General features: G+C 39.8%; 1 protein-coding gene across 3 annotated transcripts in view; it reads right to left on the bottom strand.

Annotated features, from left to right (window-relative positions):
- Nucleotides 1-23,802, bottom strand: part of ca16b (carbonic anhydrase XVI b) — a 118,047-nt gene extending 94,245 nt beyond the window's left edge. The window contains exons 1-2 of one of the 3 annotated variants that reach the window (XM_030052085.1): nucleotides 23,211-23,802; nucleotides 3,993-4,097 (exon numbers count right to left, since the gene is read on the bottom strand). In XM_030052085.1, the coding sequence (XP_029907945.1) occupies nucleotides 3,993-4,097; nucleotides 23,211-23,295 (190 nt within the window). In that variant the 5' untranslated portion in view covers nucleotides 23,296-23,802. The remainder of the gene's footprint in view (nucleotides 1-3,992; nucleotides 4,098-23,210) is intronic. The other 2 variants (XM_030052084.1, XM_030052086.1) reach the window with 2 other exon arrangements.
- Between the last annotated feature and the right edge of the window lie 3,133 nt (nucleotides 23,803-26,935).

The following is a 26,935-nucleotide window of genomic DNA, read 5'->3' as shown; positions in this document are numbered from 1 at the left end:
TGGAGTGACATGAATACCCAAGTAATGACGGCCAACGCCGACACAATTAATGGCTAATTAATCATGGACTGACAACGTCAAGGACAAAATATTCCATCTGCATGATACTTTGAGAACTGTGATGTTTCAATCAGAGGACGTGGCTCAAGTCATGCTGGGTGAGTGTCTTTGGACCTTGAGACTTGTAGGTACAACTTTAGCAAGTGTGACCGGTGCTCCGTCCCTCAGCCCCTCCAGTGAAGTGCCCTCAATCAAAGTACGTGACCCCCTATTGCCCACTGGAGCTCTCAGTGGTCAGAGGGCTGTGTTGGCATGAACGTGTGTAACTCTATGAACATGTAGCGGTGCCTTTCACAGCAAGGGCTTTCTGCTATGCCTACACCTGTCTAACAAAAGTAAAGAAAGCCAAACATATAGGAACGTGTAACCTAGTGTTTACTGACCAACAAAGTGGAGACTATTTTTCCAGCTCTCTCATGACAAGACAATCTAGCACTTCAAAAATGCATTCTGTGCCACATTGCAATGATATTACAATAAAATTCTGCACACAGAAGACGCTATATATACAGTAAAACAGTTAACACAAAAAGTCCTGTCTCCTAAAAAATTATGCTCTGGTACAACTAAACTGCTTTCTCAGTTATTTTGTCATGGATTACACACACACACACGGTTTGTGTGGTTTTCATGCCTAAACCTTAACCTTTCCCTAACCTTAACCAAGTGGATTTTATGCTTAAACCTAACTTTTCCCTAACCGTAACCAAGTAGTTTTGGTGGCTAAAAGTGAAGAAACTGGCCAAATGTGGTACAGCTAAGTACTGGCAAAATATGGTAAAGATGTGATACCCAAGCAAACAAATGTAATCTGCAAAAAAAAAAAAAAAACAACAAAAAAAACACAACAACAACAACATTTCCCCCTAAACATAAATAAGAATGCAGTTTACGTATATGGGAACATAATTTTTAGGAGACAGGGTTGCACCAAATAAATTTTACACTGTTGCCAATGCCTGGCTGCAAGCTTGGCCATTTAGGGCAGTGACTGAAAAAGGCATAAAGTTAAAACGGCTCTTACAATGCACAGTGCAACACATCTGAGTCTGATATCTCTGCCCTGATGGGAGAAGGCTGTAAGGTGTCAAGAGGGAGGCCTGGTGTGGAAACAATAATACTCTGGTAATGAAGCCAAAGTTGGAAGGGCTAGTCCTATGAGTTTTTATGTAGTTTATATGGTCCCAGACAGTTTATTTCAATGTGTGACAGTTTAAAGTAACAGAAAATTGCCCAACCCTTCTGCTATCATGACATTTACGTTATTGTTAGGGTAGATCACAATTGTTTATTCTCAAACTCAAAATTAATAACTTTCTGATTAAAACCTGAGCTATTCCTGGTTAGAGTTATATAATTTGAATACAACAGAAACAGTGGTATTTTTTTGTCCAATAAAAAGCTATCTTAGAGGAAAGAAAAAAAGTCAAACATTCAATCACAAATCAAAAAAAGATCAATCCTCCATGTTTTTGGCAACATCTTAAGTAGCTTTCCACATTTTTAGGTAAAGACAGAATTTGAAATTAGAATCATTTGAAATTATGATCAGAATTTGAGACTGTGCCTTTCTAATGAACACTGCATATTTAAAGAAGCAAGTGGAGAGGAAAATGGGAAGAAAAAAAGGATGTGCTTTAGATATTGCCTGTATTTTTCCTTGAAAAGACAGTAATTAATCTGAGACGTACTTATCACTCCTACTTTCAGCCTCGTTAAGTGCTGCGTACGATAAGGATGGGCCATAATACAGTAGATAAAGTAAAAATTGAAAACGTTTCTCACAGCTGGTAGAAAGGAAGAAAGACATCACCAGCATAAACATTTGCTTTCTGGATGTTTGAGGAAATCTCCAAGGTCAAAGAGAGCACTAATCTAAATGTTTGTTTGATTGAAAGTGATCAGTGGAACAGGATGTAACAATGCACAGTGAAAATCCTCTGCTCTGGAGTGAAGGTGGATTTGCTGCAGTCGGCTGCAGGTGATGTAGACATGAGCAGCAGAATATGGAGGGGGACACTTCATGGGCAACACTAAATACAGAGTGACAGAGTATCATTTATTATCATATCTGTTCAGCCTTGCGCTTCTCCACTTGCTGAAAACTCTCAGGCCACATACTTAACGACGAGAGCACTGACTCAGTAATTATGAATATGACATCGAGGAGGCCAGCTCTGAACCTCGGCAATGGCAGCCATTTACAGAATAAAATGTTCATTATGCCAAAACTAAAGCCCAGTAAAAAAAAAAAAAAAAAAAAAACTAACTTGAATGCAAAACACTTGAAAATACACATTCTGAGAGGGAATCTCTACTATTGACAGCACTTAATTAAAAAAACAAACAAAAAAAACCCAACTTGAAACAGGGACCTAATGCTTAGAAAAAAAATGTATGAGTACTTGAGTCAATGACAGAACATTTTTTTTCTTTTTTTTAAAAGTCTAAAATAAATGAAGCTGTTATTTAGCTGGGTACACTTCCAACTTTAGCACCACCCTGCACATATGCAAGCACATACCACACAGATAATATTTACAAGCATAAAATTCATGCACAATAAATCATCCATTAAGGCTGAATGTTCATGCTGAGCTGCCAAGCTGTATCCATCCATCTTTCCATCTCAGTATCATACAAGTCTGAGAAATTTAAGCGAAGAAGCGAGCCCAAATTCCCAGAAGCACTTACTCCAGCATTAAAAGCATGAATATTATCAATAATGGAGGGAGGAATTATAACAACCAAACTAGCAAGCTAGTTCCATCTACACCTCCTGTACTTTCATACAGATATAACATACTTCCAAGTAGGCCAACTGATAACACCCCTACCCCCCCCAAAAAACTTAAAATTTATCAGTGAGGGTGAACTGTGTTCTCACAATTATGCTCCTCAAATGACAGGCTGTAAATGTTTAAAAAGCGATGCAGAAAAGTTGTGACTCTTGATGCCCTGTGCTTGACTTTCTCCGAGCTCACTTTCAAAAATAACTGAATGTACAAATGTCAACAAGCATCAACAAACATCCATGAATGCAAACTGCAATATAGCATGCATTTATATTCCTGAACCACTTTGCAAAACATAACCCAAAACTTGAGCCACTCTCCACTGCTGAAGACACCCAACATCATACTGGTAACCATAACATGTTGGGAAAAAAAATAGTTCATTAGTCTGCTCTCCACAATATTTTCTTCCTATTACCTCTGCTTTTTACTGACAAGGGAATGAAGGAAATGGGATTTTAATGTTTGACAGTAAGCGTGAAAGAATGTGATGGGGTGTACTTTTCGAGTTATGATGGACATCTCTACAATGTGTCAGATATACACTGTTAACACCCTGACTTTCATTTAGCACCAATTTAGAAATGAGAAAATATTACATCTTAAGATAGCTCCGGCAGATATTTTATGGCGTGGAACACCACTGGAATGATCAGGGCCAGACATTGCTACAGTAACTCATTTCAGCATGGCAGGACCTTCCATAAAATTTACATTGAGTCAAATGACAGGCACTTGGAGATATTTCTGATTAATCACAATCGTCTACAGCTTCATCGGAACATGAATATTATTTTTCTACACAGTGCATTGTGTTAATTGTGATGATCAAGAGCACTGCAAACAGACGGGTGCGCTGTTATGTGAGTTTTTGTTTTAAATAATTTATGCAACCTGCCTGTTAAAGGCAAGTTGCAACCCTTGTGGCTAGGAGTTACTGGTATCAAGTTGGACAAAAAAGAGCAATTGTGAAGGCAGAAGGGAAACAAAGACAAGAAGAAAAAGAAAGGGAAGAGACAGGTCAGATGAAGAAGGCAGAACAGTGGAAATGGGAGAGACAGAATAGAGGTGAGTAAGCCAAAGAGATGCATTCGAGAAATCCAACTCACTGAGAGCTCTGGACAAATAACGACTCACCCGAATAGGCCCAATAGGAGTCACTGGCTGCTCTTCTTTCCCTCTTAAAGCCTGTGCTCTCATGATCCCCAGCTCCAGAGAAGTAAGGCTGGCCACCCAGTGCAACTGTGTGAGGCAAAGACAGAGGTTTACAAAAAAATCACCATTGTGGGAAGACAGGAAGACAGGTTACAGCGGGTTTGTGGTCACTGCTAATTTTACGCTACAATTCTTCACCAAGGCGGAAGCTTAATTTCTATTTATGGACTTGAATCAGTAATCTATTTCCGTGTAACTAAATCCTGTACTGCTAAATAAATTCCCAGTTGGGGTGTTATACTGAAAGTTGACTCTGGGCTTTTACTTTACCCAGAGTATTATTTCATCAGACTGAGTCTCCTCTTTAATGGCTTTGGTGAAAATCTGGTGAAATATACACAGACAGGTAAATAACAGAATTTCTGTGATAGGGTTCTCTGTTTACAAGCGGCTGAGATTGTCGCCGAAATAAGAATAGCTGGTCCACCTTAAAAGGCCAGTCCACCTTAAGTGAGCCTGGCCAGGTTAGGCTAGCCCATTGCCGCTAGCCCCGTCACTTTAATCTGCGAGGGGGAGACACAGGGAGTTGCACTCTTGCAGCATTTACTTGCTGACAAATAGCCTAAACTGTGCACACTTTGCTCTTCCACATTCACAGCTATTTTGCAAACTTGATAACCCGCCAACAAAAAAAAAAAAAAAAATCAAATTGATTCTACTTTGTTTCCTCTGTTGTGTTGTTACTTCATGTGATTTTTCTTTCCTTTTACTGTATTTATTTTTTTATACTAAGAAAAGCACTACACAAATAAAATGTATCATTCTTACTGTTATTATCCAGTTGCCCAAGCCTATTCTGTCTCTACATCTTGAAATGAGGCGTGCTATTGTTAATTTATTACAAGGACAATGAGCCTGAATTTTCTCCATATATGCATTGTTTATTTAGTTTGTGATTCATCCACACTAGCTAGTATGTTTTCTATCAAGACCAGCAACCAGAAATACAAAGACAATGGAGAAAATGCTTGGGACACATAAGGTCGGTGCAGGTATTTTGCTTCCTAATATACAGGTGGGCTTCAGGTCTGGATGTCATGTCTTGCTGAAGAGACAGAGAGATTACACTACTTATGCAGCCATCCCATAAAAGGCCATTAAACTGAAAACAGAGGTGAAATGTCTGCTATTCTAGACTGAAAAATGCAATAAAAGAAATGAAATACTTGTTTTATATTCAAAAGTGAAGTACGTGGTGAACAGTGTTTAGTGCTAATAAAAGTTCTGTCTTCAGTGAATTAGCCTCTGTGGTGTGGGCTGAACATGCTGGCAGCTAAGTGCAATGAAATTGCTTGATCTTTGAATTGGCAAGGACTAAGAAGACAAAAAAAATGTCTTGTGGGTAGAAACCCTTTCTTCAAATTATCTAATAACTTAGATAAATACAGAGGTGAAAAAAGGATATTTGCTCTGAATTACAGTATAGAGCTGAAGTGCCAGATATGGCTGTCTTTAATAGAAACACTCTGATGTAAGTGCCTCAAGTCTTTTCCTTCAAATGCTGCAATTGTGGAAAAGTAGTTTGTTAATCTCAGACAGGGCTGTGACCCCTGGAGGGGACAGAGATTAAAGCACACTTTAACAAGGATGAAACTTACATGCTGGTCAAGAGTCAAGAGTGCCTCTACCTGCTTGGCCATTCTGCCAAAACACCTATTTGCTGAATTTGGTAGCCTCGCAGACCAAACCAGTGAGAACAGAGGCAGCAGCACTCTGTCTGTACCCAAGGGAATTCTGCACTCTCATTCTAAGTGCCATCATTTGGCATAATGACTTAATAGGAAGTAATGATCATCAGCAACAGGAGAAACCTCCACTACACGCTCTATGATACAATCAATACTTGACAGACTACAATAAAAACAAAGAGAGTTTTTTTTGTTTTTTTTGACAGTGAAGATAGCAGCGAGAGAGAGAGAGGATTTCTGTGCTCAGCATACAAATATGAGTATAAAAATTATGTAGTAATGCCGCAACAGCTTGGCTGCAATATTTTTGTCTAACAGCTCCATCTATAAATCTGCAGACGATCTATTCATCCATTATATTCTTATGTAGACATGGCAAAACATGCCCTCTGTGAGTAGAGGTCTTTTAGGGGAAAATCACCCCTAAGAAATCAAACACTGTCAACAAAATTACAGGGGAAGCTAGGCTGTGTACACACACTAAGTCAACTCACTCAGCTTACTCTAAACGAACTCACTGGGCAGAACACCCTCCATGCCTGACATGCCCAGTGCCAGCGCACGGGAAAACATCTCGCTGAAGCCACTGTCAAGTGTGTATACAGGTCAAACACGTTCCAGGGAGTGTTTTGTACTTCAAACAATCAGAACCCAAAGTGGCATTGAAAACTCGGAGATGTGTTAGCTAATATTGGTTTCCTGTTGCCAGAAGGACACAAAGAACAATTGAGCAAGCAGACTGTGGCTGTGCCAAAGGGGTGGCAGGGGAAAAAAGTCCCAGATGATTATCTGCCAGCTCCAAAATCACTACAAATCGCTAGGCTATCCGCTGGTCAAATGACCTGCTATAACAGATTTTACTCACCACCATCATAATCCAGACATACTTTGTAATATAGGTGTAATATAGGTGGACGACAAATACCTCTAATGTAACTCTTTACTTTACAATGGCCTTATTGCAGAGTGTTAACCTACCTTAACTGAAACGGACACATAATGTAAACCATTTTAATGAAGACATTTGGATGATGTATTGCACAACTGGACGTACATCATGTAGTTATATACTTACCACACACGTTAACATAGTGAAACAGAGCCACTGTAAAGTGTTGCTATCTCATATGTCTTTGTATTCCTAACACTCACCTGGTTTTCAGTTTAAAATTTGAGGCAGTGACCACAGTTGTACAACTTTCACACACTGATTGCACCTGACACACAATGCAAATGGCACATAAACACAGATGAACTATGATCACACTTCCACTAACACTGAATAAGCACAAAAAGACTTCGAACTTTCATCCCATGGTGCAAGACGCAGTTACACTGAGCTGGGGATGTACGTGACCAGTCTGCTAGTCAATTAAACAGATCTGCACGGAAATACAAGTTGGTCAAACTTTGTTGTTGGTGGTGTTTTTCTTTTTTTTTTTTTTTTATTTGTTTTTATCATTAAGGTGGTTAGAACGGTTTGGAACGTTTTTTTCTGACCAATCACAGCACATCTGGCCACATCTTTACAGAGAATGCTGGGGAATTCATAACACAGCCACTCAGGCAAGCAATTTAAAGTAAGATTTGGCAATTGGAATATTGATAAAGCATCTCAAATTGTTTTATATCCACACAATCTTTTTTCAGAACACATTTGTTCTTACAGAACTACAGAAATATGCTCAGTTTTGACTGTTTTGAGTGTTTCTTAATTTAGACTAGTCACGCAGATAACTTTGGGTTTAACTGTCCGTGAGATTAGTCATCGCTCACACCCCTCCCTTCTTTGGTTGTCATTTGTTGTTTTGTTGACATTCTGTATTTCACAATCCACAACAATTCAAATCAGCCTGTGGCTGTAAAACAGATACTAGCTGAACTGATTTGAATGAGCCCTTCAGGGGATCAATAAAGGTAATCTTGGTAATCTAATCTAATCTAATGACCTCATCTGAACTGAAGAAAACTGACTTTCAAACAAACTTAAATTCTGCGCAGCTATCTTACTGTGACTGAAAGGCAGTTCAGTAAAAGTGATGTTTTTTTCTAGTCATCAAGCACTAATCATACCAGTAATGTTCTAATAGGATCAAACTCACTTCTTATGAACTACATAGCAGCCATGTCCTAGGATTGCATAATAAGCCCAAAATGAGCACCTGGCAGGGTTTGCTTGTGCTGACTGTATGGGCCCATGTTTTATCCCATGCCTGCACTTTATCATGAGTGTAACTATGGCTACTGTATCCACACATCCTGACACTCCCATGGGGAAAAAAGTGAGTTTAGCTTCAGGAGTCCACAGGGTTCAGCTATTGTTCCTAAGCACCTTTACACACTGAGCTGAGCTCGGCTTGTTCAGTATGAGCACACATCACATATGCACTTACTCAGTCACACTAACACACATCTCCCAACACCTAAGAGTAGCTCAATTCTTACTAATAGTTGCATCATTACATGGGGATTAATTAAACTAAGCACTGCATCAAGTGAAGTCTTTCCTTGCACTTAAGGTGGTGCACACTTTCCCCACAAATGGCAGCAAACACTGTAAGAGCCTCCTGCAGTGTTTCCCAAATCAAATTAATTACTTGGAGGGGAGTCACAAAGGCTAGCTAAGTAAAAAGGCATAAATGGCTGTTTTCTGTTGTTATCAAAATATCAAGTCACAATGGAGAAATCTGTGTTGAAATGAAAGAGTTTTATTTTGGAGAAAGTGAGATAGAGATAGACGGGGGGAGTTCCTGTGGCAGAGGCTGGGAGCCTATTTGAAGGCAGGCTGTGGAACAGGAGGGTTGCAACGTCTTTGATCAGAGAGCAGAGGAGACAGCACCATGTCAACAGTTTACACTCATCCGTGTCAGCCGTCCCCTGTGGGCAAAGGATTAAAGCCACAGCATCTCTGATAGAGCAGAGCAGACAACACTGTGCTGGGTCTGAAGGAGACTGAGGAGAGCCTTGCTTCGCTCAAACAACATCCATAAACCTGAGCTCTAGCAAACCCAGACTGAATACTACTTAGGCAGGTTAACCAACACTAGTTTAAATGAGATGTTGGATGCAGAGAAATTGCCCTAAAGGACAGCTTGACATTTAGACATTGTTAAAAACACTGGCCTGCTACACTTTCGCATCGGAATAAATTTTGAAGGGTTAGACAAAATAATAAGGCTTACAAAAAAAAAAAAAAAACACCTACAAAACAGCATCACAGACAAACATTGTGCACCACGTCTAGGCATACAAAATCATGTTTCCTGTTCCATTGCCCTGAGGGCAGCTGAATCATCTACACCTCCATTAGGCCCTGCTATTTAGAGTTCCATAACATCATGCTCAACAACAAGCCGTGGCACCCCTGAGAGCCCCTGAAAAACAGCAACCTTACAACAACCACAGGAACATTTAACTTTCATTAGTCATTCGAGGCCAAAGCTAAATATCAATCTCATCACCAACGCCGGTGTGGGGTATATTGTGGCCTGTTCATGTCACCATTTGGAGTGGTGATACGATATCATCAAGACCCAGTATTTTTAATATCATCTACACTGTTTCAAATTGCCTCAAGCAAAGTCTAAAATCTCAAAAACAAAGTGTTTGAAAAGGAGCCAGACATTTTTTGTTCTGTTTAATTTGTATGTATTTGGTGAAAAGGTAGCCTATATGCTTGCATTTGTGTTTCTTGAAGGGAGTGTACTCATGTCACCAAAACAACATTTTCAAACCGATTTAGTCACACTTTTGCCGCCTTTATTAAGCCTTGAACTGATAAGGGATTTGTTAGCAAGTGGAAACCTCAATGGGAGTAACAATTGCCACTGCAACAGATGAAATCCTATGCCAAGCAAAATGTATATATGTGGCTTTGTGTTTGCTAAATATCATTAAATATCAAGCCAATTATCACTGAAAAAAGAATGAGTTACATGATGTAGTTTTATTTTTTTAACCCCTCTTTATCCAGTCAACAGGTTCAGTGTGTGTGTGTGTGTGTGTGTGTGCTCTTTTCACAAAATGTACGACTTCATTTATATAATTCCACATAGGGCCGGGCAATAGATCAATATTATATTGATACTGTGATGGGAGACTAGATTTCATCTGAGATTTTGGATATTATAATATCCTGATATGAGTTAAGCACTGGCAATTCCTGGTTTGTATTTTCTGAACTTGTTAGATTGCTGAATCTGTTTTATTATTCGCCTCAACCTGCATTATTGTCATATTCACACATAAGATATTATGATACGAGTCAGTCAATATTTCCTACCCATAATTCCATATAGTTACACCTGAAACATTACAGTCAAAGACTTCTGCTGTTGGCTGCAGGCTACAGCACAACTGGATCAGTTGGGGACTAAGGGCCCTATCTTGCGCCAAAGTCTCTAAACCCGTTATTTGCGGATTTAGCATTGCGCAAGAGGCGTTCTCCCGCAAAAGTTGCTATCTTGCGCACCTCCCGTTATCCGTAAAACACCTGAGCTACCCGCTATATTATGCATAGGCGTGTTTTGGGCGTTACGCCAATTACACCAATCAGTGTGCCAGGTGCCATTGCCTTTAAGGGCAGGCTGCGCTATCCTAAATCCTAAATCCTAAACCCGCGATGGAGAGAGGGAGGTAGATTTTCTCAGAGGTTCTACTGAGGCTAAAGCAAGTTGGCTTTATACATATACATATTATATATTATATTATAGGCGAGTTAATTCGGGAGGTGGAGCCACATGTGTCCAAGTGGACGTGTCACAAGGTTGTACTGATTGAGTAAAATCCCCGGGTCACACCACACACACACAAGAGGCAGAGGTGGAACTATGTGTAAACTAATTTATTGACAAGGTAGATTGGGCAAATAAAATATTAAAAATAAAAATACAGCACAGCTGCTGGCTTATGATAAAACAATAAAACGTGCTGGCGTAAGTGTCCAATTAAAACAGTCTTTCCTCTAAACAGTCTATATGAGTAATATACTCAGTCCATTCCAGCGGCGTCCCGGTATCAGTCCGACCGCGTGCGTGGCGAGGCTCCGTCGAGGCGTGCCTTAAAGCCGCCTGGGCGCGCTCTCGTAACAGCCCCAACTTTAGGGAAAGCATGAAACACGCCCACGGACACACCTCCAGGCGCAAATAACGGAGTCGGCATAATGGATAGCGGGTAGCGTGGGCGCAAGATACCGTTTAGGGATAGCGGAAGTTCCTAAATCCACAATTTGCGGGTAGCGGGTAGTGGCAGCGGGTAGCGGGTGGCACAAGATAGGGCCCTAAGTGCTTTGCTCATGGGCATCTTGACAGTAATTGTAGATGGAGGGGAAACCACTTCTCATTGCCTTTCTCTTCACACATTTTTCCAGATTTTCCTGGGATTTGGACTCTCTTCTCTAACTTCATGTTGATCACAATTTCCATTTGCACACTGACAGTTCACCCCCACATACGCAAAAACAGGTCACAAAGATAAGACATATTTAATTATAGGTTACCAATTACACTATAAACAACTTTTGTATTATTCAGTAGAAATTCTTGCTACTGTAAATAGGACTTCTGCTTCTCACAGGCTTCATGGCTGCATAAAGAGCAGATTCTATTGATGCAGAATTGCTATGCATATGAGGAACAAATGTGCATACTGAGGGTAACAGCTGCAGTCTGTGTGTCTAGCTAGCATCTCATCTGCAATGCAAGGAGTCCACTGTCAAATGTAAAGTCATCTGCTTACGCTGCCACTCTGCTTTGGTGCATTACCACCGCACACACCTCAATTTCACATTTACCTTCTTTATTCTGAATGTCAAGTAACTGAATATTTCAACCAGTTATTATAGTACAAGCCACAGTAATAAAACAAGGCTGGGGGTCTCCCTGTGAAGTGGAGGGGCACAGAGAGGCCGGATCATGAGAGCATGTGTGTTTCTCATTCCTCAGGAAGTGGGTGATGTGGCTAAATATCCCCAGAACTCTGTGAGCCACACGAAGAACTAGGGAACATGAGAACTGCCAAGATCAGCCAAAGATGTGGCACAGAGGGAGCCGAGCCTGAGGGCTCAAACATAAACCTCAGAAATAATAAAACAACAACTGAAATCCCAATGCAGATATTTAGGCCTACACAGCTAAAAGCAAACAAGCAGTTTCAGCAAAGAGGACTTCAGAACCTTTGGGGCAAAGAAATTTAGCCAAATTACAGTAAAATTAACTCCATTAGTTTAGTGTTGGAATTATTCCTAGACTAGCTCAAGTAAATCGTTTACAAAAAAAAACAAAACAAAAAAAAAACACCTATCTAAATTACCCTGGAGTCCTTGCTTTAGTCATTTTGTTTTTTTTTTTTTTAATGTGCATGTACAAACGTGTCTTCGTGCTTGTCCAGACTTGTCTTTACAGTGTTGGCTTTTGGAAGTGCTACTGAAAATTTAAAAGTGGTGAGATTAGCATACTAAGTGCTGAAAATTTATTATATTCCAACTTAATAATGTTTTAAATAGTCAAGCAGGGACAAGTAGAAATAATAAAGTGACTGGTAAATACTGAAAACACAACAAACCTCTCAATAAGTTCAATAGAGTGCCTCAAAAGAGACTTGATATTATGTACATTGCTGCCTTAGACTTCTTCTAAAACACAAAACATTTTTGCCCATATTCCATAACTGTGCTGTGCTCCATGAGGGAACTCAAATACTACAAGCAGCATGGGGAGACAGGCGAAGAACAAAGATGTGGGTTTTCCGACTATGCCACATCTGCCCTGGACCAGTCTCTGGTGAAAAGTATGTAAGACCATCTAATTATACTAAATCCAAATATGTCACCAACTCTCAACCCACTCACAATTCGGAAGCCATGCATTTCCTGCCGTTTTCATCTCTTAAGCATACTGAATACATTTGTCGCATTTGTGCTGTCAACTACACTGGAGATGTGAGGGATAAAGCCTGAACAGCACAATGTGTCTATTCTTACATTGTTCTTCAACCTTTTGCTAGACTTATTCAGTGACAAAACACATCAAAAAAGTAGACCTCAATTGTAGACCGTGTGGACAAAAAGGTCTATCAAAGTCTTTGCTTGTTGAAAAAAAGATTAAAGGCTCCAGCATATTCACTCTTCCTTGACTTGAGGGGGGGGCACATCCTGGCATTTATTCTGTATTCACAGGGCCAGAGAAGCCCCATTGTTCTATTGTCTGAACAAAACTGAGTTTTTGTGAATTAAAACTGCAAGACTTCCTTTGGAGAGGCCGATGTTTAACTAAGCCCGGTTATATATAGGCTGAATCGAGATATACATCTTGCAATGTCTGCTTCCCAGAGATGGCCAAGTTATTAATCTGAAATGTATCATCGTCTGCTTCTAGGCCAATGCTAGTGCAGTGAATTAAGTGCAGTAAATGGCCTCACTGATTAAGTGTATCAGGGGCTTTGGCAAAAGCCATTAGCAAGATTAAACAAATTCAGGGCTAGTGACCTTTTTACCTGACCAGCACATGGCTGTCTGCTCTGCGGACAAACATAAACACCACTTGACCATGTCTGCTTGCACAGCAATGCTGGTGTGAAAATTTACAGTGCAAAATGAGATTTTCAATTTTCAATGTCTGCCAATTACATCGCTTCAGAGCCACAGGCTACTCAGGTCATTCCTCAGGACATAATACGAGGCCCCAGCCTAACTGCCCATTTATTGATTCAGAAATAAATTCATATAGGATCATTCAGGCTGAAAATGTATGCAATCATTGGACGTAAAAGTGTCCCGCACATGGCATTACCATATGTCATAAAATAGAAGATGAAACCTTTGTGCACATTCAAATATCTGAAGAAATGCTTCTTGTAGTGGGAAGTATCTGCCTGCGCTGCTGATGGAAAAAAAAAAAAAAAAACATTCAACCAATATTTCACTGGCCAAATGAGTCAATGCTACCCATAAATAATACCACTGCACTAGGTCTTTGCATGCAGCACTTCCAAACAGCCTCTCCGTGCCTGCCTGGGGCAATACAAGCAGTCGGACCTCCTCCCTTCCTCTTTAAATGCTCTTTGATGTTGGATTCTAATCAATACTTCAAGGCTGAACTTAAAAACGATAAATAGCACCATGAAGAGCGAGGCACTAGACAGCTCTGTAACAGTCTCTGCGGCAGTCTCACTGGTGTCTAACGTACGCTGTAGTCACCAAATTAATCATTTCTTTCTCTAAAATGTAACAAGGACCAGATCTCAAGACCAATTTAGGTATTATCCCCTCCTCAAGTAATGACAGGCCTACACGCTGTAGAAATCTATTACACTGCAGCCTGTGTGGACCAACTCACTGGCACTGGACCAGTGTGTGCTAACATTTTACACTGCGTTATGAGTGCATAATGATCGATCCATCAGAACACAGTATGATTAATTACAATGCATAATAAAAGTCAGAGAGACTGTTTTCATGAAACGGTTATGAGTTCGGCATTCGTAATGCCTTTACTCTATTTTGGGTCGATGTTTCCCCTGAGTAATGTTCCAGTTTTTTTTCCCTCACATTTTCATCTTAAGAGTCCTCATCAGACAATTTCCATGCAGAAATTCCTATCATATTCATCTATTCATCAATTCCCATGTCTTGATGTGATTATAATACACTGAAAACATTCTCGGAAAGCATTTGCGTGTTAATGAAAATGTATATAAATGAATTCCTCATACCAAATTGTTTTGTAGTTGACAGTCTGCACAGATCCCCTCCTCCTGACTTATTTTTCGACAACTGTGTTCCCATAAGGTTACATAATTTCTTTCCTCAATTTGCTATGTGTAGGATGTCATCCGTGCATCACTATGAAATTAGTTAGGACATTTTGTAACGCTTGCAATAAATAAAGAAATAAATAAACAAATGCCTCACCATTATCAGTAGTGGTCCCAGAATTGCTTCATGCTTTGAGTTAATGAAATTTGGAAAGTTTTGGCTCAGTTTCCTCCAAAAACAAAGAAACACCTTCCTGTTAACTAGTAAGCTCTCTATAAAAAGCAGCTCAGAGGGAAATTAATGAAATGTGTCAACAAACAGTGGCTCTTGAGCTCATGAGAGGCAGAACTTGTATTCTTAGTATCAAAGGTGGCCGATACCACAATTTTCTTTTGGAACAATATATGGAGAACATGCTGTGGTGGATTACATTTAGAATAATTCTGATGCATGGAAGAAATGGATTGGCATTGCACACTAAGATGGCCGCTAATTAGCAAAAAAGGATTACAAGACAGTTACTCATCCTCTAAGCAAACCTGAGCCAACACATAACTCATGACAAATGAGAACATCTGCTCAAACCACAGTTCCACCACATTCACAGTCTTACTTGGCTAAGGCTTCAGACATGGCAGCTTGTTGGAGTGTGTGCTGATATTAAAGTCTACTCCATCCTGATTTATATACAATCTCAATAAACACTTTTACACAAAGCTATAGTTTACTGAAATCACCTCAACACTTTTTTCCACCATTGTGCACTTGAAGCAAAAGGAGTCTAAAGCCAACACAAAGGATATACAAGAGCCAAGGGTAAAAAACAGCATTCAGTCAAGCCGTGTTCGTCTGTGACTCAGGGCAGTTATTCAACATTTCTAAGTCAGAAAACCATTTCCTTTAAGCTGCCCAGCCGCCCAAAACATAAGTGCCGTCTCTGTATCTTTATACGCTCTTATAAAAGAAAAACACAGCTTTGTAGTTGTATGTGTTGCATACATGCTTGGTGACTCTTGTTTAAATTCCAATTTCATTGGTATTTTGTGTCATAAAAAATATGAGCACACACACACATATCACAAATTGGCTTGGACAAACACTGGCACCCTGCATCCAAACTCTAGTAAAAAGCAACACGTTTTCAGGTCTGACCTAACCACAGATTTTCAAATTAATTCACTGTGATTATAAAATAGTAACAATGACAGGCCACGGTAGCACTGTTTAAATGAAGACATTAGAATAAGCCTTTGATTCCTGACAGTCTTATTAAAGAGAGGCTATGCCCCTGGCCTTTAACATAGCACTGACTTTGAAAAGCACTTTATATTTGTAATGCTTAGTTAACTGAAATGAATACAGGGTCATGTCTACTGTTAACTCCACACAGCAGAACAATGGGTCATGGCATAATGGTGAGCCATGTAAGTGCAACACTGAATGTACACTGAATCCCCTTAATTAACAAAAGTGTAAACACCCAACTGTGATCTTACCAAACGCAGGTCAGTCTCAACAGGACTGAAGGCACAGTTAGTCATTATCTGTAGCAAAGCAATAACTATGCGAAATTTCTAAAGTTTTTTTTGTAATTTATAAGTCGATCAGTGTAAACTCTTTAAGATTTATGAGGCTGGTGAGAGGAGCGGCTGCCAGCTCCCACCTCTGTTTCCAGCTGGCTGCTGAATGCAGAGACAGATGATCTCTGAAATCCCCGAGTGATTAGTGGTTACCTGGAGATAGGTCTTCTCTGCAGTGATAAACACTTGTGTCATGAGGTTTACACTAGCTATGACAACAACATACATCCAAGATCACAACATCAGCTGACACCGGTGAGGACAGATAAGCAGGCACAGGGGAAATCGTATAGGACAGCAAGTCCAAACCGGATCATGTGGAAGGTGGCGCTGCCTCGAAAACAGTCGTGCATTTACCTAATTCAATTGTTGACTGTTCTGTTGTGCAAATTCCTTCGTTATTTAATAAAATATGAAAGCTGTCGTGGTTGAGCAGGCCTAAAACAATGTCTTTCTGAAATATGAAAATGTCAAAGGAAAAGGCCATGGTATTCAAATCTCTAGTTAATTAGCGTTCCACTACCAGGAAGGTTGGAATGTTTGTGTTGAAGAACAGAAACATTTGCATTCCCCAAAGGGGAGCGTGTCAACAGGATCGATAGGGCAGTCTCTAAACTCCTGCTCTGCCTCCAAAAAACTATCTAACTCAGCACATCTTCCCCTTTGGAATTCTCTGAAATTAACCAGGACCAAAATTTTCACAGTAGTTGCTACTGTCATTTGTTACAATGCCACAGACTACTTTCACAGCATTACTTTTGCCAAAGTGTAAAAAAGAAAAGATTTTTAAAAAGTAAGCTTTTAGTTGCAATATTCAGGGCAGTTGCAAATCGCTAACATCACAACCTCTCATGCATTGCTGTCTTTGTTATTAAATGGATAACATATCCAGGACTCTTTTTTTCCCCACTGTTGTTCAAGACAATTTTCTCAAAATGGCTCAAAATGGCTAGTTATTTTCAAAACAATCACACAAAACAGGGAAATAACGAGAGTCAAAGTGTGCCAGAGAGAAAGAGAGCATCAGTCTTGCTCAGAGTAAAGAACTTGGAGTCTGATCTCTCAGGATGTTAACTTAGCCTTGCTTGGCTTTGCCAGACAAAAAAAGTGAATACAAGCTCATTGTTGGAGGACAAATCAGAGACGAGCTAAAACGTTTGATTACATCTCGCCTTCCTTATTTAAACACAAGAATCATCTGCTCATGATGAATGAGCAACATGTGTGATATGTTAATATGCCACAGTCAAGTCAAGTCTGATTTGTGGCGAATTATGTTGCTACTGGAGGCCATAATGCGCTTAGTGTCTTTCCCAGAATAACCGACATATCACCACAGTATGATGGGATATGACAGAATGACCAGCTCATCATAATTCCCTGATTAAAAATGCATTTAAATTCAAGTGCCCATTTTTTTTTTTAAAGCGTCGCTCATCAATTTTTAAATGATATACTACCTCTCAGTATTCAGGTCAGGACAGTGAGAGAAAGATGGAAAGAAGGCACATTCCTTTTTGATTCTATTAAATTGGCAGCTGGTAAGTGCAAACCCCATTCGGACAGAAGGGCAACCACTCCGGAGAATGTTAGAACAGAAATCCTTTGGGTACTGAAGCCGTGTCTGGGTATCAACAGCTGTCTTCCTCTCTGAGCAAAGTAACTTTCCAGACTTCCTACAGTCCAAGCCCGGTGCCTGCGAGCTGGAAAATCATCAGAGGTAGGGGCCTGAATATACAACTCTCAGGTGTAGGATCTGGCCTGCCGTCTAGACAGTGCAATCTGACAATTGAATTAAATGAGTTTTGTTAACTGATCTAACGCCCAGACTGGAAATTACAGAGCAGACGTTTGTGATTATAGCACGGGCTTTCATCACTGAAGACTGCACACTCTCTCGCCCAAAAATAAGTCATTTGTCAAGCTGACAGTTCACATCACATTCCTCTTTCGAAACGCTCACCGTCTTATGTGAACCCATGAGTTGGAGCGGCTATGCAACACAAACAAGAGAAATGTAACTTTGTGGACCCATCTGCGGGTGAACACATTAAGGTAAGAATAGTGCCACTTTAGCAACATTTTATTGAATCAGCATGGGCACACTCTCAGAAAATAAGTTACAGAGCTTATTTTCTTCAGATTGTAGCTCCCTCTCTGACGGTATAGATTTATTTACCAAATTCCCGTGGATACTTGTTTCTCCCACATTCATGCGGTGGGTCAACATCCTTTCACATCCAACTGCAAAAGGAATCCAAAATCAAAGAGAATTGTGTTTCAGAGTCCCCTGCTCTTTCTAAACAAAACAGGCTATTTGAAATGACGCACATTTTGTTCCAACTTTAAAAGAATAAAAAAATACACAATTAGGAAAGCAGCACAGTGGCTGTGACCACCCACCAAGAGCACCTCTACATTGTAATTAACCCATTTGAACTAATTAAGTTACCGATTTTGTAATTACTTAAGAGTAGGCCTATAAGATTTTAATGGAATTAAATACAGGTCCTGGCACAACAAACACCACTGAAATGTGGGTTCTGTAGCTAATACATTACACATCAACTATCACTACAACCAGTGAATTAAATAATTTAGTATTTTAACTTGCTTTTTGAAGTGACAAAGTGTACTAAAATGATTGATGTAAGCTTCATAAACAATCATCAAGAGCAAAATAACTCAAATGACAGTTGTCTGATAAAGAAAATAGGTCTAAAATCTTGCATGTAAAATGGTAATATTTAATTCTTTAATTTTGCCATTGCATTTACTCTCTAGTTGCATAATAGCCTCTCCAAATCTTCTCTTTTCCAAATGTCTTAAACAACCAGAGTCAAAAGATCTAAGAACAGCATGAGGCTTATATGGTATCATTTCAAAGGATTCTGCTGTTGCTCCATTAAATTCAAAGCAATGGGGAAACCACACACTCTTCTCTTAATTTTCAACGATTTATGGGACTATTTTTCTCCCCCACCACCAGCATGTTTCAGCTATTGCCTTCATCTGGGTGTAGGTTCAAACTGGCAAGACAGCGCATATGAGGTTAACAAACACCCTCTGTGCAATTAACATCCAGCAATGTTCCAATCAAGAGACAGAAAATTGTTTCTTTTCCAATCATCCCAAACAACCAGAGTCAAAAGATCTAAGAACTACATTAGGCTTATATCATTTCAGAGTATTCTGATGTTTTTATATTCAAACAGTGACAGCTACTGTAGATTTTCAAGAACTAGCTAAAGAGTTTATTATTTTTAATTATTAGTTTATAAAGAGTGAAGTGTCTGCATATTGAACTAACAGCAGCTGGCTAGCATTTCTGTGGAAGACCAGTGAAAAGGCTAATGACACCGAATGAACGGCACTAATGTACATGTGCATTTATTAGCTGCAGCAGAAGTATATTCAGTCTAGATATTCTAAAGATGAACAAAATGAAAAGCACAGTTCATGCCAGGGTTAAAATTCAATTTATTGCACACAACATAAGTCTTATTCACGAAGGTTGTTATGCATTCTGCAAAGCATCTTGAGCTTGAAAAAGCATGCTCGGTCTAAACCTATACTTTCACGGACTGTCGCCATAATTCACGACTGGGAAAAAAAGATTCTCGTGGATAGAGCAGCCTACTTGTTTTTCCTCGCCGCTGAAAAAGACAATTTTGAATTTGGCCCACAAAAACAATGAGCACGAAGCAAGCACATGCTCAGTTGACCCACAATAACACACTGCAGGAAAAAGAGCCTGAAGCCTCTGTTGTCTCTGCTCTCCACAGGGCAGTGTTGACTGACAGTTCAGCGGTAAGTAAAGCTGACACAGTATCACATCTTGGCGAGATGGTTTAAGGGAAGAAAGCACAAGGCAACTGAAGGACAGAGGACATTTATTGATATGGCCAAGGCCTTAAGTGCTGCACTATATGTCCTTCAGTGACAATGTCTTATTCCCTCGAAATGAATCACTATTGTCATGACTCATGAAGCACAGGAAGTAAGTGGAGCAGTTTTCCCAGAAGCATGTTTCCCCTTTTTGTAAGCCAGTCAGTTTGAAACCAGTTTGTTGTCTGAGTTAGATGATACTGGGACAGATGAAATGATGTGGAGTGAAGTGGCTGCGAGTCATTCTAAATGATTAAAATGCTACCATGACCAGCTCCGAGTATCTTGGCTGAAAGACCAAGCGAGTTCAACCACACATACTCCAAGTAATGAGGTGGTGATTGACTGCCTCGATTAACAGAAGTTACATAAAAATAAACAATTTAGTCACGATTAATGTCAAATGACACATGCAATATCATGTTGCGCTCATATCAGCTGAAATACTCTACTCGTTTTCCGAGCCGCATCTTTGGATACGGCAGCCTCTGCATTGATCCCTCCAGTCCATTTTAGATTGACAATTAGAAATGTAACAATATCCACATAATAACTGCTTTTGTTTCTCCATCGTTCAATCACAATAGCATAAAATTTACAGAGAGAGATACAACATCAGACTCACAATAGGCCATTGTCACAAAAAAAGAAATAAGGTTATACTTTGACTACACGTCTGTCTACGACTGTGTAACTCTAGGCTTGTCTGCCATGCACAATTACTTCAGCTTTCAGTAAAATGTATAAAAAGGGCATCTGCTTTCATATGAAGCTGATATTTTTAAATGATTTTTTTTTCCTCCCAGTTGAAAGTTCCACCGAATCATCTTTATAGCTTACATGCATTTTCCACTTCACAGTGCATATGGTGACCTTTTGAGTCAGAAAAGCGGCAAGTTGGTGACATATCCATTATGGAAACAAAGGACCCATGAGATCCTTATTAAAAACTCCAGGGCATAACACCAAAAGTTACAAAAAAGCAGGCATCACTACCTAAAACCAAACACATGGCAGAGCTTTAGATAAAAAGGAAACAATTTACCTGGTAACATGACTTTTAAAAGTCGCCCATTTTCAAGTTGCACGGTTTCCTGCACTTGCACTGGGGAAAAGTACAACAGGTACTTAATCCTAAACCTAAATGTTCAAGTGGTGTAGTGGTAAATAAAATGATGGATAAACTCTGACCACAAGTCAGTAATCATCTTTAAATCAGATAACCACTAATATAAACAAAATCAATTATATTCATATACATGATTTTTCTTAACCCAGATAAAAGATTGTTTTTATGTAACTTATATTGGTTTGACGCTACTTTCTATGGTGTAGGAATGAATTTACATCATAAAGATTAAGGTCACTTGGAAAAAAAAGGTGGCCAGATCATCTTGAAAATATATGTAAACTAAATTAGGGTGGAGTTACCCTCCACTACACTGCAGCTGGGACACTCAACCCTTCTATTGTCTTTCTGCGTCAATGGTCTGGTGAGACATGCCACACAAAAACCTGTAGCTGCCTTTGAGGACTGTAAGGCCAACAGTCAATGCGGCCTTCAAACTGTGGACGTGGAAGCGATGGAACTGGGGGATTTTGGGGTGGAGGGGGCTGACTCAGAGTGGGGAACCAGACTTCTGTCATTACATCACTGCCACTCCCTATGAGGGGTGATTAATGCCACAGACAGGACGTGTGTTGTCAATAACATGGCTGCTCTTGTGAAAAGATTTAATATTAAAACATGCTCTCCTTGACATGTTTTAATATTAAACATGTCAATGTATAGCACCAGACGCAGGTGTGCAAGAGCGATTGCAACAGATGGTACAATTTCTAAGGATTTTCCTAAGGTCTGACATTATTTAATAGTGCAGCATTAATGTGTACGCATGTGGATAACTGCGAAACAAAGTATGATGAATGTCATTTAGATTTAGCTGTTCACCTGATCATTTCTAATTGCTCACTTTCACAGAAACTCTTTTTTCATATCTACTAAATCAAATGAAATAGTTGAAAATATGTCATGTTAACTGAATCTTCCCACTTTATGGCAATGCAACACAAGAAAAGAGTGCAGGGGGGTAAACGGTGTTGATGGGGTGTTTTCTTATGGACTGTCCACCGTCCAGTTTTTTCGGGTCATATCTTCTCCTTTGTTTCTCTCTATTCATCGTAGATCTGAACATAAACTTTGTCAAACTATAGATAAAACTTTTGGTCTCAACTTGTCTCCTCTTTAATGGTGGCAGAGGTTCCTGCCTTCCACCCACTGCATGTTGGAGTCTGCTCCACCCTACTATGATTATAATGAAGAATAAGGAGGTATGGAGAATGAGTGAATGAACAGAGGTAATGGCATTTGCACTCTGGCTTAGTATTGGCTTGGTTTCAACAGTAAAAGCTTTCATGGCATCAATCACTCCTCATACATGTACATCCATCTACAAGCCAACAGCGCTGACTATCGCCCTAAGACAGTCCTCTGCCTACGTACGCACATGACAGCAAACACACACACACACACACACACACAGCTTCCACATACATGACCCAGCAATGCCAGTAAAATAAAGTCCATAACTGTAGTAATCCTATGATAAAAAAAAATAAATAAAATAAAAAATAAAATAGTAGGGCACTATGCAAACATTACCACAAAAACTATCATGAATAATACCACAGGCTAAACAACCTAGTCTGTATGATGCATAATGATTGCAGGGCAGATCTGAAGAAAAAAAATACCATAAAGTACTGAAGATAGCTATAAACTCACTATTAAGTACCACACACACTGTAAATGCAAATGGGATTTGTTGTAGGTTGATGCATTCAGTACATGCTGTCTGAACAAGGGATAAGGTCACTGTTAGAGTTGAAACAGCAGGGCCAAACAGGAGCAGATCCGACACAAAATGTTGAGCCTATAACGTTAAAGCACGGGATCATTTGCGCCATAGCTCAGCTGACTAACCAGCAACATGCACAATCATCACAGATGCTAAATGTCTCAATATAAGGGCTGTGTTGGAACAGTGAGCACTGCGTGGCACTACAGGGGGGGAAGAAATCAGGCTATAATGTCACATCGGCTCTGAAAATCCCTTTTTTGCGGTGATGAAAAGTCGCTTTTGCCCTTGATCAATAAAATAAAATAAATGCGATACCGCTCCGACACTGCAGACACAATCAGCAAATGATAAGCAATGTTGCAGATACTTACCAGGGTGACAGTCCATGTGTTTCAGCAAGGTTAAAAATATTAAGGATAAGATCCACCAGTAACTCGGTTCCCGTATTCTCCGCATGTTAGAATACTCATCGAGAGCAACAAGAAGGCAACGGGTGACAAAGTTTAGAGTTTTTTCTTTACAAAATCACATACACTCGGCCGCAGCTGACGTGAAGTTGACACATAAGCCACGAATGCAGCGCACCAAAGTAGCGTTTAGGCTCCGAAGAGTCGCTGTTTTAAAAGACAAATTATTCGCCTCCGGTCCCAGCAGAGGTATCTGCTTCGAGGAATATACGCAGACAACGGCTGTGCAAAAATAGTTCAGAATCACTTTGACTCCACCATGCATGCAGCAGGCTTCCAGATAACGACATTCCCGAAGTCTGGTAGAATCAATCGACGATCAATAGCTCTCTTTAACTACGCGAAAAGTGCTAAAATAATATTGATTACACGTGGTCATTATTAAGTGATTATCGCGGCGTCAGCGTGACGAAGCGTAGCGCAGAATGCGAAGAAAGCGGTACTGGAAACGTCCCATTCTTCCATCCAGGAAGTAGACTGGCGGTCAGGCATGCATGGATTCCTGGCCACTGGTCCTATCGGACAGGCTGCGTGCGAGAGAACCTGCATGGGGCGGGAGCAGAGGAGGGAGGGGAGTCGGTTCTTGATTTGCTGAATGCAAGACCATGCATCGGAAATGACTCGCACAGGACCAGAGGCTGAACTCCGACTACTACTACTGGGAGGAATCACACACTCCAAAATACAGTCACTAAATTCCGATCTGTGGATTGAAATGCCGCATCAAACATGTTGCACCATCACAGAAATGTATGCAGTCTTGTTCACAAAGATCAAACCACGGGCGTCGTGGTTGCAGTATGTCCCTCTAATCAGTGAGGCCACTTTGTTAACACGCAAATTCAGATGATCCACCCCTGTCATCTCATTGTTTTGCTGCTGCTTCCCTCCAGGTCCATTATTAATTTGACCCCCCTGTGGCCACACAATGATGTCCCTTTGCCTCCTGGTGGTAGAACTGTGAATGGAATACTTTCGCAGTAATCATCACCTTGGAATATAATCAGGTATGAGTGTGTATTGATTACAGAATTTTGCATCCACCCCTGGCACATCCTTAATGAAGGCAAGTTAGGTAAAGGTGTAGTCAGTGGGGTTTCTTGCACAACTATCCAGCTGGACATTTAATTTGAGGAATCTGATTAAATTTCTCATTTAATTACCCAGTTCTCTGCAGGGCTGTTGAGGACAGTCACAAGGGCCCTTTGCTTTTAATGTGGGCCATCTGCTTCCTCTCCAAAACACCTACCTCTCAAAGCCTCCGCAGCCTCTTGGGCATCCTGTCACTATCCTCCAGGTTGTACTAACTCCATACACGTCGCGTGGCACCATGCCATGCAGTTGCTGACAATATTCCAGACCTGATTGTGTTTCTGTACACAGGTTCCTTTCACTGATCAAGTGCAATTAAATTGAACAAAAGTATGTGAACTATGCTAATTTTGTTTTCTGTCTTGTTTTGAATCAAAGTGACGCAGCAGGATGGCCTTCTAATTTAAGATGCCAACTCATAGCTGACCTCTTATTTAATCACACACAATTCAAGGCTGCCCTGTAAGTTTTCCAGTGCAAGAAGCCTTATCTGCCTCTGAGCTGCTGCTCTGCATCTGATACAGCACACTGACCTCCGTCTGGAAAGGGGCGGGAATATTCTCCAAATCTGTAAGCATTATAGTAAAATACAAACAAATGATATGACATAGCCACGCTAGAGAAACACTCGAGAGAGATGCTTCACTCACTTCTCTTGTGTGTAATTTAATTAAGAGTCTTAAGAGGTGTCATGTTTTACAAAGTTAAAAGAGGATGAGTCTTACCTGTATATTGTGATTATTGTGGAAAACTCTATGAAAGGTTGTAACCTATCGCCTAATAGTACACAGCTCCATCTCCTGCTTCCTGAATGGGGTACAGTGAGCTCATACCGCCTTGTTCTATCCACAAACAAGTTCTCCAGTGTAAGCTCAAAATGATCAGATAACTGGTGTAATCGGGAAAACACCGGGAAAAATTTGGTTTATTAGCAATCGTCAATAGGGATGGCTGAATCATAGACTTAATCCCATCGTTCAGGTTTTGTACTACAGATGTAACAATGAGTGCGTTGGTCATTTACCACATAGAATTATATTAGTGCTGGAAAGTACTGGAAAGTGCAATCAGAGCAGCAACAACACAAACAACAAAGAATGCCTATAAACAATGATACATTTATGTTGGTCACACAGAAATAAAATGCAAAATAAAGAAAAATCGGATAGTGTAAAGAGAACAACAAAACATTAATCCTAACACCCTATATGGAAGGCCTCATGGCAAGTCACGTCAAAGGAACTGAGTTTGGGGAAAACTGTAGCATTGGATCTTGCTTAACTATAAAATTATCTGTGAAGTTTGATTTGAATTCTCAGGACAATGCAAGTTTGATGACACAGACAAGGTGAAACAAAACTCCAGCTTGCTCTTTATATCACATTTGTATTTGTCATGTCTTTTTTGTGTTTCTTGGACGGGATGTAACTTCAACTTAATTTCACTATACAGACGTATAATGACAAATAAACTTCCTTGAATCCTTGAACAGTGGTTATACATCTTAATCTCATTTTAATACTACTAAAATATATTAATTCAGTGATATCGTAATAGTACATCATTATATCACATTTTCCTATTTTCAGATAAATCAACATGCAATATTCCTAAAGTAAAAGCTTCTTTTGTCATCAGTGTGCCAGAGTCACAGAACTCATCTCATACAGGGAAATAAGTTGCATTTATGGCATTCAACCTGCTAGTTGACCTTGAAGAGTCCACAGTCCACATGAACACCAACCAAAATAAACTTCATAAGTGGTAAAGTTGTAATTTTACAGCATATTCAATATCTCTGACTGTGATTATGTCAATAACAAAATCAAAAAAAAAAAAGAAAGAAAAAAGAAAAAGAAGTAATAATTATATTGTGATATTTGCCATCATTGTGCCAGAACACATGGTTTTCTTGAAACCACTGTGTAGTATATTCTGTCCATGCTTTTGGCTTTCATAAAACAGTGGTATAAAAGAAAATTCAGCTGTTTAATAGGAGTGCTGCTCCTTCTCCATAAGTAATGTTGATGTCGCAAATATTAAAAACATAATATTAGCCAAGGATGCCTTCATCTGATAACTTCTTGTACTTCAAAATTGTTTTTATGGTCGTTGCTCCTGTTGTTGGAGCCTAATTTTCTTCTGAATAGTAATTTTAGGCCTAAATGTTGTTCTACATGTTTTTGAAATACAAAGCTAAAAAATAAGTCACTGAGCATGCAATACTGATTTATCTGTTTTATGATTTAAAACTCTGTGTGAGCAAATACACCCCATACCCTAATCTGTGCCATTATAAGATGGAGTGTATACCAGAGAGGGAAGAATTGGGATATTGGGATAAACGTCCTACTCTGGGATGTTTCACAGTCACATCCTGCATCATGAGAGGAACATAAGAGGTTATCAGTTGGCCACTTCCAAATTAAATTTACTCAGAAATGAATGCAGAGAATCGCAGTTTTTCTAACAGTGATAGAATAACATCATTGCCTCTAATCATGTTGGAGTGTGTGTGTGTGTGTGCAGCTCTTGGA

This window comes from Myripristis murdjan, chromosome 5 (genome assembly GCF_902150065.1).
Source record: "Myripristis murdjan chromosome 5, fMyrMur1.1, whole genome shotgun sequence".
NCBI classification, from domain to species: Eukaryota; Metazoa; Chordata; class Actinopteri; order Holocentriformes; family Holocentridae; genus Myripristis; species Myripristis murdjan.
The sequence above is the reverse complement of the archived record's forward strand: the minus strand, read 5'-3'. Positions and strand labels throughout refer to the sequence as shown.